We start from the raw sequence: 18101 nt of genomic DNA on the forward strand, positions 1-18101 counted from the left end.
TCACACTGGTAGGATTTCGGGGGTGGAGGTTGTGGAAAATGTGTTTTACTTTTGCTGTTTCGGTCCCACATTTTTCTTCCTTCAGCAACTTGCCTAACCACCATTTATTCTGAGTTCCCAGGCGCCCCTCCGGTCTGCACCTTCACTTCCCCTCTTTTGTTCCTGCTTAAAGCCACCATCAGTTTCTATCCTGTCCCCAACCCTAACCCAGAAATATTTTGTCCACCCACCTGAACCTAATCTTAGTAGTTTTGATTTGTTTTTGTCATCACAACGAAACAATAAAGACAATAAAGGAGAACTTTCAGTGCTTCTAGGCTCTCAAAACACTTATCTTTGTTCTTTATTTCATAGCTCTTGCCTCCCAGCTGAGGATGGTAACTGGAAGTAACTGGCAACAGACTAGAACTCTGCTCTCAGTTTTTTCCATTACAAAATTTTTTAAAAACCAAAGTTGTGCACATAGGTAGTTGAGAAAACAGCATCATGACCTACGTGAAGTTTTCTCAAAAGGCTTTAATGATAACAGATAAAACTGATAAAATCTGACTCCATCAAAATTTAAATCTGCTCAACAAAAAACAGCATTAAGACAGTGTAAAGAAGCTACAAACTGGAAAATATTTGCAATATATATTTTTGACAACTGGAATTCAGAAAATATAAAGAACTCTCACAACTCTGTCATAAGAAGACAAACCAGCATTAATAGGCAAAGATTTTATTACACCTTCACAAAAGAATATACACGAATGGCCCATAAGTACATGAAAAAGTATTCATCATTATTCATTATTCGTTAGAAAAATATAACATTAAAAACAGTGAGTTAACACTACATATCCATTAGAATGGCTAAAATTAAAATGACTGACAGTATCAAGTACAGATGAGGATATGAAGCAACTGGAACTCAGACAATGCTAGTGGGAGTGTAACATGCTATGTTAAATTGACAGTTTGTAATAAAGTTAAATGATGCCTACATTATGACCCAGCAATCTCACTCCTAGGTAGTTATCTAAGAGACATGAAAACATAAGTCCACAGCAGCTTCATTCACAACAGGCCCAAACTAGAAAAACCCAAATGTTCATCAACAGGAGACTAGGGAATCAAATAGTGTTATGTTCATGCAGCAGAATACTACTCAGAAATTAAAAGGAGCTACTGATAGATGAGCAATGTGCATAAATCTCAAAAGTCCTATGTAACCTTATATGAACATATATTCAAGAACAAGTGAAATTCATCCGTGGTGACAGAAGACAGAAGTGTTTCCCTCTGACTGGGGTTGTCGTTGCATGGTTGCATACATACGTAAGAATCCAGTAAGCTGCACCCCTGATTTGCACGTTTTACTAATAAAAATAAAAATTTAAAAAGCAAATAAAATTCAACAGGACTCTCAGTATTATGCTGTGAAAAACACCAGGCCTCCATCCTCCCTCCTCTACCGGTATCTATTCCCCAGAGACGACCACTTTAACTATTTTACTTTTATTAACCTCCATATTTATAAGTAGCATGCTAACACTGCCATTTCTAGATTTTTCCTGTATAGATAATATATATTGACTTCCTATTATGGAAAATGAGCATCTAACCCTTCTAAACCAGTGATAGTAGCCACATCAGGGATTAGATGACAGGTTTTAAACTTCCCAGCGTTGCTAGGTCTGACAATAGCTGCCCCATCAAAGCACAAAAAAAGTTAGGCTCTGGTTACTTGTCTTTTCCTTATTTGTATAAGCAGAGAACAATTTCTATGTAGATTCCAAATATTTTCCATACCTGGGGCCTCAAAGGTGTTCCCCAGATTCATTCCCCTCCGTTGCTCTGCAATCGTTTCACCAAGATCCCTTCATATATGGTACGTGGACTAGCACAGTAATTCTCGAATATTCTGTGACTCCTTTTATGCTCTTAAAAACTAGTGAAGACCCCGGAGAACTTACGTGGGTCATTATTTGTCTAAATTTGATGTGTTCAAAATTAAAACTGAGGAATTAAAAATATTTATTCTTTAACAATAACATATCCATTACACGTTAAGGAACATTTTTTGTGAAATTTAACTATATTTTTCAAAGAAAAAAAACAGTGAGAAGAGTGGAATTCAGTTTTGTGAATCTCTTTAACATCTGTCCTAATATAAGGTGGTGGGTTCTCATGTCTACTTCACTTAGTACCACACTGTTGCTTACACTGTTCCCTCCTCTGTAAGTGTACTTCCTTCTACTTTCCACTAAACTCTGTCCATCCATCAAGGTTTGGCTCAAAATTTTACTTTAATTAGAGAGCCTCCTCTAAGAATCTGGAAGTGGAGTGTGTAAAAACAAGAAAATGGGAGATAAGGTGGTATAGAAAAAAGTGACTTGTTTCAAGTTCAAGTTAGAAGTGATACATATATCTAATTCCTCTCCCTACCAAAATGACTGAAAAAGTGTAAAAAAAAAAAAATTATTATTGTGCTAGAACATAAAGAATTGGTCAGAAATTTTGAGGAATTTCTGGAAAAGAATAAGCAATTGGGATGTTTGTTGGAGAAGCAGAGGAAACTGCCATGAGAGAGCCTAGGGCCAGGTGTGTATCTCCAGGGGGGCCCTGGAGTAGTTCTAACCTCAGGACCCACAGCTGCAAAGGACAGGAGGGGCCATTCATTTAAGAACTGCATTTGGGACGGTTGGATTTCTCCCCTTTCTAACTGGTAGCTGGGCCTTCTGTCCTCTAGTTATGGTTTGATTACCTGCTTCCTAAAACAAGTCAATGGGCTCTTACTAAGAAAACTGAGGCCTAAGAAAGAAGCACAGTAGAATTTGAGATGACTCTGGACCTCTACAACAGAACAAGGGTGGGGGCGGGGGGTAAAGACAGCACTGCCTAGGAGTGAAGTACACTGAAGCTCTCCACCTCAGAGAAGGCATTTTTCTCATTTGTTCATTGTGCAAGTCCCCAGCCTGTCTGTTGGCTCTGGGTTCACTCACTCCGATGCCTGCCTGCAGCCTGCTTACCTGAAACCGGCACTGAGAACTCCCAGTGGGGTACGGCCACCTGCAGCGGAAACATGACTGTTTCTCTGCAAGACTAAAAGGGGGAAAAGCTATCACTCAGTAAGCACCTAACTTTATTTTTTAAATAAGGATGTTTCTAATACTAAAGACTTAACATCTTTTCTCTTCATGCCCATTAAAAAACCCTTTATTTCAAATGCTTTGAAATATTCCTCAGATAAGTCATAAAAACAAGTATGAGTGTGAACTTGGTATTTTAAATATTTGTATCAGTTTATGTAATCATTCAAAGTAAACTTACATTTTCTTTTAAAGGAGACTTATATTCAATAGGCATAAAAACTCAGCTTATCTTCATGGTGTTACGAGGAACGATTTAAGGTCTATGTTCCAATAGTAGTGAAGCCGGAATGACTCTGGTGGTTTTCCCACTTCCAAACACAAGGTGAAAACGAGTGTGCGCAATCGTCTCCACGAGATCTGATCCCTTCCTGGTTGTTCTGCTCGTGGCTGTTCCCAGAGCCAGGAGCTCAGGGCAGTTTGGTAGCGTTATAAACGTGAATGTGCTGGGCCTGTGGCCACAATTCCTGTCAGGTTATAAAATTCTCAAGCTGGGGATATAAAACTGATCAAGTACATGAAATGCTAATATATTTTGAAGCCAAAAGGAAAAACATTGGATTGTTCATTATCTTAAAGTATGGGCGCCCTTGTTTCTCCTTAGTGTAGGTTTCTGATGGGGATGCTATCTTTTAAAGGTAATTACACTCTTTTTATGGAGATGAGGTAGTAATTTAAGCTTTCAATTTGAATTATTAGGTTATTGCAGTTACTTTACTAATCATCTTTCTCCGATTATAACACACTTTTTTTTTAAAGCCGAAAAAGCGCCGTTATTGCTAAATCATTTTCTTTCAGGGTGTTTGTACTTTGTCTCCTGTTGCTACGGAAGCCTCTTCAGGTGTCCCCTTTGCTACCTTTCTGAACAGAGTCACACGATATCAGAGCCAGAAGGCTCCTTACTTGATTGACTGGGACAGCAATGCTCTCCAGGACTCTCTGCAGTGATAAAAATGGTCTCTGTGCCACGCAGCACAGCGGCTACCAGCTACACACCACCGAGCACTCCAAAGGCCCCATTTGATTTGTCGTTTGCATTTCCACAGCCATGTGCGGGTGCTGGTGACCATACTGGACAGTGCAGTTCCAGACCAGTCTGCCCGTCTCTTTCTTGAGACTCCGAAGAGAAGAATTTAGTTCCAGGTCAGGGTCCCGCACCCCCATCACCGCCCCCAGCGGCTCCAGCTCAGGGTCCATCACCATCGCCTTTCCCAGCAGCTCCTACTGAATGTTCACTGCTTTCCTTCCCACTTTAATGTTTTCTTTAGCCTCCTGTCTTTTCTGATGGCTTCCTTTTTAATCATCAGCAAACAAACAAAAAAAAACTACGCAAAATGATTATACCCCCTACTTTAAAAAACGGATAAGTATTTAGGCCGCTATATCAATAATGATGAAAAACAAATGGTAGTTTTAGTACCTAATTTTAAAGACAGTTTTCATCTATTTTAACACAGCATATGTGGTGGGCCTCTATTATGTATATATATAATGCAACTAACTAAACCACAGACCTAATCACTAAGAGTTGTCTTGAGAATAACTAAGGAAAGATTAAATTCAATGCCCTGCACTTAGTGAAACCCCAGCAAAGGGCTGCAGTTGCCCTGTGAGCTGGCCACATAGGGACTCCTCCTTGGTTTCTGCGCACAGAACTCATCGTTATTCAGAAGTTATTCAAGATAAAGACACGAGGCCACTCCTAAATGTTGCCTTCCACTACTTTAGATCTTCGAAACAACAGAACAGTCTACTGAGTTAACCAGCCAGACTGCAAACACCTTTCCGATTTCTCTGGACAAACCGAATTGACACGTGACGGATGAGCGACCATGATGAGCCTAGGAAGGTTTGGCTGTCATTGTCCTTTAAGCTACAGCAACCTGACAGACCACGAAAGCTCCCGGGAGTCAGCGGCGGTGATGGAGAAGAGGGTGGTCCTCAGGGACCTATCTGGGACAGCACCTGCCACCCAGGAATCTGGGTCTTTGGAACATTCTGCAGTGCCAGCTAGGAGCTAGGCTGGGAGGGGGAAGGGCAGCAGAGCCCAGCACAGAAATTGGCCCAAAGGAAGTGTACCCCCAAACCCAACCCAGAGAACTACTCAAAGAACCCGGCCTGGAGGAAATACTCACATGAAGCTTTTCTGGAGGAAGTGCTCAGGTGAATCCCACCCAGGGGAAGTGATCACGTGAACTCCTCCCGGCAGAAGTAAACTCGCCCCAGGAAACTGCCAAAAAATCCACAGCATATGTGGCAGTAAAAACCTGGTTACAGTACTGTGTCCGCCTCCTCCAAAACTTACGGTCAGGTCCACTTGAACACCATTCCCAACCTCTAATCCCAACTCCAGCTTGATTTCCTTCTACGTCCCTCCTGTCTTATTTGACTCTGCATTCTGACCTCTTCCTTGGACACTCACAGTTTCTACTTCCTGGCATGACCCTGGACTCAGGTATTGGCCTACATATTGGAATGCCGCCACTGCCCACGTCCTCTTGATTACATTTAGCTTGCTTGTGTCCACGTTTTAAAGCAGCGTTCGGAAAGCACCCTTCTGTGCGCGCTGCTCCAGCTACTGCACTCCTGGCTCGGCCGAACTCTTGTTGTGCAGAATTATTAACGACGGTTGAGGACCATTCTCTTTCCCTGAACCACCGCCCCCCACCCCCACTGTTCTCATGGTTATCTCCCAAAAGGGTCTTTATCCCTCTTTCTTCACCGCCACAGACTAATCTATTTCTTAGCCTCCCCCAGATTCTGCTCTTCTGGTTTGACTTGGAAGTCAATGGAAGAGCCGCATCCTGTCTCACAGAAAGCACACTCAGAGGCGATCACCATATGCAGAACAGCAAGCCAGAGAACCAGAGAGAGAGAGGAGACAGTGCTTGTTCAGCCATTCGATATTTATTTTTTATTCAAAGTTTTTCATGTTTTGCTATTTCCTTAGCCTTTCATATAAACAGAAACCCATTACATTAATAGGGTTTCCCTCTTGTGAATTTTCTGATGTTGCCTGAGGTGTGAGCTCTGACTGAAGGCCCTCCCACACTCACTGCATTCATAGGGTTTCTCTCCAGTGTGGATTCTCAGGTGTCGGATGAGGTATGAACTTGCTCTGAAGGTTTTCCCACATTCTCTACATTCATAGGGTTTCTCTCTGGTGTGAATTCTGTGATGCAGGATAAGATGTGACTTCACGCTGAATGCTCGCCCACATTCTGGGCATTCAAAGGGTTTTTCGCCAGTGTGAATCCTCTGGTGTCTAGTAAGATCTGAGTTCCCCGCAAAGCCTTTCCCACACTCATTACATTCATAGGGTCTCTCTCCAGTGTGGATTCTCTGGTGTCTAATAAGCTTTGAGCTGTGTCTGAAAGCTTTCCCGCATTCGTTGCAATAATGGGTTTCTCCTCCACTGAAAATTGCTGCATGTTTAATAAGGGTTGGACTCTTGAGAGATTTTCCATATTGGTGAATTTTTTCTCCAGTATAAATTCTTTGATGCTTAATAAAACCTGAATTCCATTTCAGACTCTGGTCAAAGTTACCACGTTTACAAGAGTTCCAGTGTGTAAATTCATTTGAGTTCAGGTTTAAGCTTCTCTCAAATCCATCATGACTTATTTCACTTGTAAGTGTATTTTTGTGGGTGAGGATTTTGCTAAATCCTCCATCCTGAGCGGATGATGGTCTCTGAGACTCCCCAGGTTCGTTTTCCTGTTGCCTCTTTATCCTGCCCGCAGGCTTAGAGAAGTCCTGAGGCTCAGCAGACACTTCTGATGCAATCCTTGAAATCCTTCCTGATACAATTCTCTGTGATTCCTTTTTTTCATGAATGTCCAGATTTGGCATTGACCCATTGTTTTCACATCTATGATCTAAAATAATGATAATGATAATGATAATGATAATGATAATGATAATGAGGTATGTTTGCTGAGATGGAAGAAAAGAAAACGTTGACATACACTCAAGATAGCTACTATTTGGTACTCATTTGGCCACTCTAAAACTGTGGCCTTTCAAATGAGAGGCCTGAAGGACATAAAAGAAAGAATTGGTAAAAGCAAGTAATGTATGCAGTGGTTGGCAGGGAGAGGAAATAGACATCTGAAGATGGCATTTAAATAGAAAAGACTGGGAAGAGGATCATCACCGGCAAGAATAGGGGGAAGACAAAGTAAGGAGAAAGAACTATGCAGTGTGACTGATGGGTTTTGGGGAACTTTGGATCTGACACATTTCTCGGGTTAGGCTCATAGGGAGAAAGGGGAGCATCACCACAAAGGAAGCAGATGAGGACACAGATGCAGGGAGAAATGCAACGTTATAAATGGCTTTGGGGTATGTGTACGTGGAAGGGAAAACCTCCACCCGCCTATCCATCCATCCATTTCTTCTTCATCTTCCATGGCTAATCAAGTCACCACGTTCTCCTGAATGTCCCTTTCTCTACATTTGTTACCATCCCCTTAGTCAAGAATCTCACCACTTCCTATTTGGTAACTGTAACAGCTTCCTTGCTGTTCTCACTCGGAACTATTCTTTTTCGTGGTCAGCCTAAATACCTTTACCCGACTAACTCGTTAAACCTTGTCAGCCCTACCACAAAACCTCTCATCTCTTCGCTTCCACGACACATCTGAACTCCTCGGCCTGCTTTCCAGGAACCATTTATGGCCTAATTGTCACAATTCCTACCTTCTAGCTCGTGAAGCAGTGCTGTGCTCAGGACTCTGTACTGTGCTGGAGTCAAGCCCTCTTTCTTGCAGGGTTTCCTTACTCTAGAACATGCTAGGGCAGGAAATAGGGTTCGGCAGTGCTGGTCTCAGGGTGGAAAGGTCTTAGGGAAAAAGTAATTTTCAGATGGCATGGATGGAAATGTTTCCAGAACAAACTTGACAGCAGAATCTGGGTATTCAAAAAAATTACTGTAATTTTTCCTTGGGTTTATGTGGGGCGCTTTTCACAGCTAAAGTGATACTGAGTCCATGAACTTTTAAACAGATGGGTTTTAGAACAGCAATGAGTATTCAACAGAGGAAATCTCCAGAAATATGGCCAACTTTCTACAAAAACTTAAGAGAGATTTTTAAGATCAAAAGTATAAAAAAGGCAACGATATGTATCTTGTTCTATGGATCTGTGAATTATGTTCTGGGTATATCATCATGCACTTGCCTCTTTACCATTATATATATTTCTCTATTATGTTTTATTTCCATCCACACGTTTTTTGTCTTTGGCTACTTTTCTCATTCCTTGATGTTTTCTCAAGTCATTTGTTTTTCTTTCCTTTAATTTTCCCCTAAGATAAAAATATCCTGTGTTTGGAAATGTTCTGGATAAAGAAACAATGGAAAAATAGAAATATTCTGAATAAAAAAGCTCTCTCTCTCTCCGTCTCTCGATTGGACAATGACCCTAGGAAAAGTTCCCTGCTTCTCATTGCTTAACAAAGGAAAGGAGCACCTACAGCAACGAGGACTTCTCAGAGAAGGGACGTGAACCTCCACACCCTTTCGTGGTGAGGCCTGCATCGAACACTGTCTCTTACCAGAGTCCAGTAGGAGAGGGGGTTCTGGAGAACCACGAAGGTCTTTGGTGTCCACTGGCTGGAACCGGACACTAAGCGCTGGCCCAGGAGATGCCACCCTTCTCCAGAATATTTCTTGTCCATGACCAGGGACTGGAACCTGAGAAAAATACAGTACATTTGGGCTTATGACAGACTGCCTGGAATTAAACATCGTCCAAAAACAAAGAGCACCTCCTGTAGGGATACAGAACTGGGGAAGGAAGAATGAAGTCCGACTCCACTGTAAGATGTGGCGTAGGAGAAACAGCGAGCACAGGAGACCCGCCGCACACTGAACTGAGCGCTCCTCCACGGCTCGCTAGGTCTCACTAGTCGGTCCGTCCCAGGCCCTGCCTTCCCACGTGGGGCTCCGGCCTGGCGGAGGTCTTGGCTCCGCCATCCCCTGTGTACCTGGGGCGTGGCTTCCTCAGCACCTCTCCCCACATCTTCCAGTATGGTCACTGCCTCCTCTCCGCTCTCCGGACACCGTCCCCGCACCCGGGCCCGCAGCTCCGCGGGCAGGATGGCCAGGAACTGCTCCAGCACCAGCAGCTCCAGGATCTGCTCCTTGCTGTGCGTCTCGGGCCGCAGCCACAGCCTGCAGAGCTGCCGGAGCCGGCGCAGCGCGTCACGGGGCCCCGGGGAATCCCGGTAGCAGAACTGTCTGAACAGCTGCCGGCAAAGCTCCCGCCTGACAGAACCACTTCTCTGTGAGCACGTGTCCTGCCTCCACACACGATCTTCCTCCTCCGTCTTCACCGTCAGAAGCCCTGCGTCCTCCGGAAGGTGCTGAGCTGCAGCTTTCTCTGACTCTGCCGTCATCTTGGGATAGAATGTATTCCTGGAAAACCCACTTCTGCTCTGTGAAGGGTCTCAGTTCCCAGAGCTCTCCTGAGAGGTAAAAAAATTACTATGACTATCGAGGAAGATGAAACATCACATCATAGAAACGGTCACGTTCCAGGACACAAACGCACTGGGCATTTACTGTGTGTCGAAGCACGGAAATACCTGCTTTGTGAACACGACTGTTACATAATCTCCACCTCTAAGCAGCTTAAAACTTAAAAACGAGATCATTTAAATTAGAAACACTAAATATAAGATAACTATAAGGCAGCACTAAATCTTAACATGCTACACGACTATCTGTAAGTCATGAAGACAATAAGGACCAACGAAAAGGTGATGAAAGTGCTTCACAGAGTTGGAGACGAGAAAAAGCACAGCACGCTGCGACGGTCAGACAGCTTAATGAAAAAGCTAACTCCGAAGAACGGAGAGGCTTTGACCAGGATGCGGGAGAGAGAGAACAGGAAACTACAAGTGCGGAACAGCGTGAACCGGTGAACAGTAAGAACACGGAAGCGGGAAAGCAAAGCTACAGTCGGTTTGAGTAAGGAAATTACAGCGGCCAAGGCCCTGCGCTAGAAAGTCTCCGATGTCAAAGTTCATGGTTCAGAGGTTGTCTTTTAGGCACTGGGAAGCCTATGAAAGCTCGTGAGCAGAATGACCTGACAAATACCGTTTGTGCAGATGAACACATCGCCCATTTCCTGGATGGACTATAATACGAAAAGAGAGAAACAGAAAGAGGCTGCTGTACGCATACAATGAGGAAAGCACAGGCTCGAATTACTGTAATTATTGATTCAGAATCTGGAACTAGGATTACTTATAAATCTCATAAATAATGAAATAGGGCAAATTTCTTGAGAGGCAGAGGTTAACAACTTGTCAGTGCAACTGCTCCCTCCCCCAAAGTCTCAGATAGCTTTCCTTTCGTCTCAACAGTGCCTTCCCTGCCTTCCTAGTGTCGTGGCTCAGGCCAGGTCTCGCAGTGAGGCCACCTCACGATAAAATCAAACACAACAACCCAGCAGCGCAACTTTCTCACCCGTCTTCTTGAGCCTTGTTATTGAATATCAGTTCCCCAAGCCCTATCAGCATGTGGGAATGGTGGGCCTGGTTTCTGAACTGAAGGGCTGAATAACAGGAGTTCAGAGGTGAAGCCTGGAGCACAACAGCAAAATGCAAATATCGGTCTTTCAGGTCTGTCGACCACACATTTCCTCAAGTCCACGACTGACCGCTGCAATCTTAACACGAGCAAGCAGTGGGCTTGATGGTGTTCGGCAGTGGATTCTAAAAAAGTCTGAGTTCAGAGCTGGGTTCATTGCCTGATCTTCATGTGGGGACTTAGTCAGAAACAGTTTCCTGGGCCTTGCTCTAGAGGTGCTGGTTAGTTAGGATGGGATACTAATAAGTTAGTGTGGGGTACGCTGGAAATTTGTACTCTGATGTACAGCTAGAAGGAATTAGAAAATAAAAGTGTTTGAGTTTGCAAGGAATTTGCAAAATACTTGAGAAAAATGACACAATACACACATGGATATAAAACGTTTAAAAAACAAGACATGTTCCACAGAACAGATGCATTGAAAATGTTTGATAAATGTTCAAAGCTGAATAAACAAGTTGCACGGTGGACACTCTGAAGAATCTAACGATCCCAAGGTAGGGAGAGAATGCGTGTGTATGTGTACAAATGGGAGTAAACATTTCCTGGAGGTGGTGGGGCTTGAACTGGACAATAAAGGATGACGGGTTCAGAAAGGCAAAAAGGGACAGGAAGAGATGAGCACGTGGGAATGAACAGCAGGTTGATGGCGAGACTAGCTTGCTGGGAGTGGTAGCTGCAGGGACTAGAATTCCACTACCTCTGACACGAGTTCCACGACTCTACTCTGACTTACTGCAGTTCCTAATACATAACATCTGTGAATACCACACATGCCACCTCGTATTATTTTTACTTGTTGGCTGTTTTTCTTCATCAATTGACTGGAGCTCCCCGAGGTAAAGGACCTTGTATTATTAATATTCATTTTTAAGTTCTCGTGTTTGTTGTTTTATTGCATAAAAGTGGAAATAAGGCAAGTTTGAGTTGCTTTGTGTTTTGGATATTCTATATTTAAGATGCTAAGGAGACACCATTTGGAAAAACATGTCCAACAGATATTGTGAGATTTTAATGAGAAAGAGCTAGGAATGGCAATATAGATTTAGACAAGACCCATGGAAAGGGGAATTGAAGGTAAATATCAGGAATTATTCTTCAAGAGTATGCAATGTGGATCGCAGGCTCAGACTGAACCTTGGAAACAGAGCTTGAGTGGGAATAAGTAGGAACAAAGTTTAGCGGTGACAGAGGGCAAAAAAGGGGGTTAGTGCTATGGCACATCAGTCAGTCTCAATCCTTCATGTTACTGGGACATTCGTTTGATACAAAGGCCTAACTGCACTTCCTGTTCTGTTTCCTGAATGTGCTGAGCGCTTACCGGGTAGCGTCCTAACGCTTTACGGGCATTACCTCATTCAGCATAGGAAGATGGGCAGTAAAGTCAGCCTAGAGATTCCACAAGTCACTTACACGTTAATGATCACGTGAATTAGCTGGTTCTATAGCATGTCATCTCCTTAGACACCTTAAAGTCCTATGTCCAGGTGTTTCATCACCTCTTACCCGTTTAAAACAGTCCACAACTCTAGAGGGAATTATCTAGTCTTCAAGGATTAGATACAGCCCCCTAAAGCTGGTTTTTAAAGGTCTTCCTAACTTCAAGGTAATACACATTCATTCAGCATCTAGAGCCTTACAATCACTGTGTTGGGGGACGAGTCAAAAAAACAGCCAGGCGGGTATGTAAACAAACATAGAAAGGAGTAATTAATGGTGCCGGTAAGGCGGAGCTTCGGTCAACTGCGGGGCTCCCGGTGGACGAGTAGCTCCCCGGCGCGTCCGCTGCGGCAGAAGGGCCGGGAGGGCTCGGCCGGTGGAGGGCGAGGAGGCGCCTGTCGTCCCTCGATCCGGAACGAGGGCGGGGGCTCAGCGCCGGCCTCACTGCACACCCCGCACACAGCAAATACTCACTAAGCAGTTACTGTGGGAACCAATTTCACCGGGAGGCCCGGGGCCCCTTTTCCCACGGAAAAGCGGTCGCTCCTCCGGGGAGAAGCAGGCGTCCGGGACGGACTTCCGGCGGCTTCCTCCGGCAGAGACCGGAGCCGAAGCAGACGCCGCCCTTAGCGGTCTCGCCCGGTTGGGCCGGGACGCTCCTCTCCCCAGAGCCCCCCTCCGAGGCTCGGCGGCCGGAAGGCCCGCGGCCCGCACCACGCCCCGTCAGCCCAGACGGTGACGTAACGCGCGGCGGGGTAACTATAGAAACCACCCCTCCCCACGTGGCCGGGCGCAAGTGCCGTCCCGACGCCGAGCCCAGTTCCTCGTTTCCTCCGGATCCTTCTGAGGTCCTGGGTCAGGGCGCCGCAAGACTGCTGCAGTCTCGAGGGGGACATAGTAGGGGCTGGGTGTTTAGAGGGCACGAAGCGGCGGGTACCTCAGTCCCCAAGCCCGGACTCACCTCTCCCACGGGCCCGGTTCTGATCGGACACTTCCGGTGGGAGGACGCAGCCGCGTCGCCGCTCCCGGTGTCGGCCCGGAGACCGCTGAGTCTGCGCAGAAGGAGACGGGCCCCGCTCTGCCTGCGCTTCCCAGAAGCCTCCGGGCCTCCCGGCGCTCGGACTCGGTTTCCCAGGAGCCTTCGCGCGGTGCGGAGGCCCTCCGAGCGCGGAGGAGGCGGGGCCTCGGCTGCCGTTGGCGGTACGCGACGGCGGCGTCCCGGCTCCAGCGCGGGGCCCGGAAGTGATGCCTCCACCGCGCGGCCCCTGCGCCCGCCTCGCCGTGCAAAGCCGTTCCGCACCCGGAGCCGTCCCGGACCCGGACTCGTCCCGCAGCCCGGCGACACGCAGACACGCAGCACGGGATGAGCCGTGACCCCGCCTCTAAAACGCGAACGTTTTCGGATGTCCCAGGCCATAAGCAGCACGACATGAACAGTGTTATATTTACTATTTCTCTCGTCCGTCGCCAAACCTGTTACAAATTTTGTTTTTCGTTCTCTTACCTTTAAAAAGATAGTCTTTTAGATACACATGCATGGTCAAACAGTCCCAGGTTCAGTGTTACTTGTTTTTGATCCAAAAAGCATCACGTCGTAGGTAATATTATAGTTCCTTCTTTTCACTCAATATATTACTAAGATTTATCCAACTGTTGAGTTAATATTAATTTTCATTATCGTCTGATCTACTTGTGATTATCGCGGGGCATTCGTCCATTTTCCCAGAGATGAGCTGATGACGCTATCACCTCGCTTCTGGATTGGTGCTGTAACGTGGTCCCTGTGCTATCTACCAGTGTCCCCCCAGTCTGTTCTCAGTAGAGCGGCCAGAGTGACACTTTTGACACCTAAGTCCTATCATGCTACTGCAGGGTAGGAGCATATGCCTTCCCAGAACATGCTGCTTCAATTCATTGGTTATATCTCGAGCTGTAGGCACTTGAAAAACAGCAGAGGCTTTCTCTGAGCGCCCCTTATCCAGCTAAAGGCAACAAAAATTCAGGACACTACCAATCCAATGTTTGGACTTTACTTTTCTCTCACTTTATAAATCTTAAATGTTACAGAGCAAAATATTTTTTCAGCTTCTCAGTCTGCACGTTATACAAATACCAACCTGTCACGAACCATTGTTTCCTACTAAAATCATTGGGCCTGTTCTTAGAAATAAATCAACCTCTATCTCCCCATGATGCAAGTTTAATAGTAAATAGTACCTAAAGAAGAATAATATCTCACAGTATCACCATAGTCCAGAAAAGAGTCTGGCATATAATAGATTCAAGGAAATATGTATGAATACATGAAAAAGGAAGAAGCTTAAATTTTGTAATATGCTATAGAAATGTATAAACTTACAAGAGGAAAACAAGAAATCCTGAACAACATTTAATAAGCAGTCTTGACTTCTGAACTTTAGGTGTTTTAAATACTGTGTTGTATGGAACTTTGCAGGGCTGTCTCTTGTGAACATCACTTTTCCATTAGCCAATTTGTGACCAGGCGAGAGGATATTCTGTTACCTCTCTTATGCCTTTCCTGTTGGATTCTTAATACCCCAATCCTTTTATTACTAAATCCTTTTGGTGATCGTTTTGGTGGATTTTGTTACCGTGGTGCCAAAGGATAAAATTAATTTGGAATAATAAGTTCTAAAATGCAACAAAATAGTATATCTGAAGGATATTTTTATAAGCCACCAAAGTCAAAGTACATGCTTCCGGGAGTGAGATACTTGAGGATGTGTTTATTTTTAGTGGCCCCAAGAGTGGCCTGCCCCATGTAACTCTTTTGCTTTAGTCCAAGTATCCAGAGTTTGGTGCCTCTGACAAGCAGCCAAAGAGAAAGGCTCTGGAGAGGAGACATCAACAGAGGGTGAATCTGTTCCTGCCAAACTGACTAGGAGTGGACCTATTGCCTTAACTTTCATTTCCCAAATCTAATACTATAGATTGAAAGTTTTTTGCTAGTGTTTCTTTTTAAAATTGAGATATAATCGGCATATAACTGTCAGTTTCAGGTGTGTAACGTAATGATTCGATGTACGTATTGCAAAATGATCACAATAAGTCTAGATAACATTCATCACAGCACATAGTTACAAATGTTTTTTCTGTGACGAGAACTTCGAGGATCTTAGCAACTTTCAAATATACAATAAAGTATTATGGTCTTATTAACTGTAGTTATCATGCTGTACATTACCTCCCCAGGGCTAGTTTTTAAATTTTTTATTCTTATTTTTAGAAATACTATTTATTCATACTTAAAAGAGGAAAAAGTGCATTAAACATAATTTCTGTGCCTTTCTTTCATATTAATTATATCTGCTATGACTGACTCACTAACAATTGATTTCCAATGATGCCCTTAACCCTATTACCTTCCAGTGTTTTTTGAAACCTTGTTACCCAGTTATATCTAATCTGTTCTGCCTTCAGCTTCTTGTATCCCATTATCTGTTTATCCATAGCCTAAAAATATGCTCTTCTATTCTATCGGAAAAATAAAATTAGAATGAACCCTCCTATTCTCCCCACTCTTCTAGCTCTCCCGCCTGTTAACTTACAATTTTTTTGATAGGACACAACACAGTTCAGGGAAAGAGGCGCAGCCGCGTTATATAAAGCCTGTTTAAACACATCAACCCAGGCAGCACGAGCCTGTAGAAACCATCTCCTTTGACTGTGGAACGCTTCTAGGCACTGCCTTTCCCGTTAGACCATTTCTCCAACGTCACCCTAGACGCTGTGGAGGATTTGGCTTCTAAGGTCATCTTATGTCCTTTCGTCATCGGGATGGTGTTAATTAACGGCCTATGTGAGTTGATGGATGCCCCTCCACTGGAGGTTCTCCAGTCCGAACTCCCAGCAGTGGTGGTTGGGAGGCGACCTCAGGCTTTTGCCAGGAGCCCCAGTCTACGCTCCGCGTTGGGCCACCGCAAGAGCGTGGGTCCTGCCGGCACTCCTGCTTCTGTCTTACACCATGGCTCAGGCAGTCTTCCTGGTTCCCATGTGGCTCGAAGGGCGGACCTACGTGTTTTACCTACGAGGGAGGGGACACGGTCTCCAGTGGGATGCAACCTTCATCCCCACAACATAATCCAGTAAAAGAGGCACAGCCACTTCACAGAGAGCTGTTCAAACATACCACCCCTACTTTACTGTGATTCCATCGACCTTTACATGCCTAACCGTAGCCCCTAGTGGGACTTCATCCACGTCTTGGATTTTGGAAGGAAGACCTGATACAATAGCACCTTGTCTTCTGCTTTTAAACGTTTTGCAATTCTTTACATAAACATAGAACTAATGAATCTAAATAACTAAGAAGACCATGCAGGATTTTGAGTCTCTTCTTTTTGCTGTCTCCTAAGTGAAAAGAAAATAGAGCCTGTCTGTTGGTTCATTGAACAATTGACATATTTCCCCTGATGGTTATGTTCTTACAGGGGATGAGAGAGATGGAATTATAGGCTGGAAAAACTGAAGAATGAGAAATGTTTGGATGTGTTGATGAAAGTAGTTTCTTTTAGGCCATTTCTTCTTTTTGGTAAAATTGGCATATAGCTGCATTTACTCATGTGATTCCCCCTGGGTAATTGTGGAAAATCTTAACAGATTCTAGATGATGAAGTCAATGAGCAGTATTTAAAACCAGAGGGCGGCGGGAGAGCACCTTTCGACCTCTTCAGCTTCTTATGGAAGTTGGAGAGAAGAAAGAAACCCTAGAGATCTCGTTATGAGAGTCACAGGGAAGAGCTGCTGATTGCCCTGGTGCTGGTCTCTGTGCCCACAGGGGTCTGGCTCTTAGGAGAGTACAATGATTAAGATGTCCCCCCCTCCCCCAGCTATTAAAAAGTTTCAAGAATTTAATTATAATTCACAAAATGGAGCAATCTCTAGGGTTATCTGCCTTAGAGGAGAAACACTTGATTAAGCACTGGCCGCAATGGGAGTAAACATTGTCAGCACCTGCCACTGCCGGATGCACCCGGCTTGACGGTGGCCTCTCAGAGCCGCTCAGCAGCGCCAGGGCGTCACCCAGCAGTGTCTCCCGCACCTCAAGCCTCAGCTTTCCTAACATGACCCACACTTGGGGATGGCGTTTTGTCCAGCAGGGACTTAGTGGGAGTGTCTAGGAGAGCTGTCCTCCATCAGTGACACTGTCCTCCATCAGTGACACCGCATTGTTGATTCCATTGTATTGTCACAGCTCATTATGTTCCTCTCCATGACGCTTCTACCTCCCATTAGGTATTGTGTTCGCTGCTGTATTCAGCACATAGTTATCCAGTAAGTATTTGTCAATTATATCAGTTGATTTATAAAGGATAGTGAAAATACCACAGTGAAGACTTGTTATCTTTTACAATGAATATTTGGGGAAATATTTTGCAGAGAGCTGTAAGCCCTGTTAACAGTTTAAACTTTACAAAAATTGCGACGGAGGCTTTGGGGCAGGAGGGAGCCACTGCTGTGGTGGAGGCTGGAGTACGCCATCGACAGACTTGCGTGTCTGTGTGAGCATTCTCGCTGGCATGTGGGAATAAATTCGAGGGAGACGAGGCTACAGACCAACAGAGAAATTAGGGAATTGCTGTAGTAACACAGATGAGCAATGGAAGTAAAAACAAATTCAAGAAATACTGAGATATTGAGGAGGATAAACTCACAGGAATATTTATTGCATGAAAACAATAAGAAAAAGGACCGACTCGTGGGTGATGCTTGAACTTCTGCTTTGAACTTCTTCGTGACCTCAGTTTCAAACATCTCTGTCTCAGTTTCCGCTGACTTCCTTGAACCCTCGACCTCTTCCGCCCGCTGACTTTACCGGTTTCTTAATTGCCTCATTTCTATCCTTCTCTTTCCTCCTCACCCAGAGTTTGTGGTGTCACAGCTTTGGTTAAGTTCAGCTCTTTACCAG

General features: G+C 44.7%; 1 protein-coding gene across 5 annotated transcripts; it reads right to left on the minus strand.

Moving 5' to 3' along the window:
- Positions 1–705: 705 nt before the first annotated feature.
- Positions 706–13259, minus strand: ZNF165 (zinc finger protein 165). 5 transcript variants are annotated; one of them, XM_039867314.1, is made up of 5 exons: positions 13134–13259; positions 9124–9603; positions 8692–8830; positions 5270–5364; positions 706–1361 (listed from the first exon to the last, which is right to left on the minus strand). In XM_039867314.1, exons 2-4 carry the CDS (start codon positions 9532–9534, stop codon positions 5294–5296), a joined length of 621 nt encoding a protein of 206 aa, XP_039723248.1. In that variant the 5' UTR covers positions 9535–9603; positions 13134–13259; the 3' UTR covers positions 706–1361; positions 5270–5293. The 5 variants fall into 5 exon arrangements, with proteins under 5 accessions (XP_039723248.1, XP_039723247.1, XP_039723244.1 ...); XM_039867313.1 differs by lacking the exon at positions 706–1361 and adding an exon at positions 3186–4245; XM_039867310.1 differs by lacking the exons at positions 706–1361; positions 5270–5364 and adding an exon at positions 6022–7012.
- Between the last annotated feature and the right edge of the window lie 4842 nt (positions 13260–18101).

This window comes from Pteropus medius, unplaced genomic scaffold (assembly GCF_902729225.1).
Source record: "Pteropus medius unplaced genomic scaffold, Ma_sr-lr_union100, whole genome shotgun sequence".
NCBI classification, from domain to species: Eukaryota; Metazoa; Chordata; class Mammalia; order Chiroptera; family Pteropodidae; genus Pteropus; species Pteropus medius.

Coding starts and splice junctions, on each gene's coding strand:
- ZNF165 (XM_039867310.1), bottom strand. CDS start 9,534: ATGACGGCAGAGTCAGAGAAAGCTGCAGCTCAGCACCTTCCGGAGGAC. Junction 8,831..9,123: donor CTGAGGAAGCCACGCCCCAG/GTACACAGGGGA, acceptor TATTTTTCTCAG/GTTCCAGTCCCTGGTCATGG. Junction 7,013..8,691: donor CCCTCTCCTACTGGACTCTG/GTAAGAGACAGT, acceptor TCATTATTTTAG/ATCATAGATGTGAAAACAAT.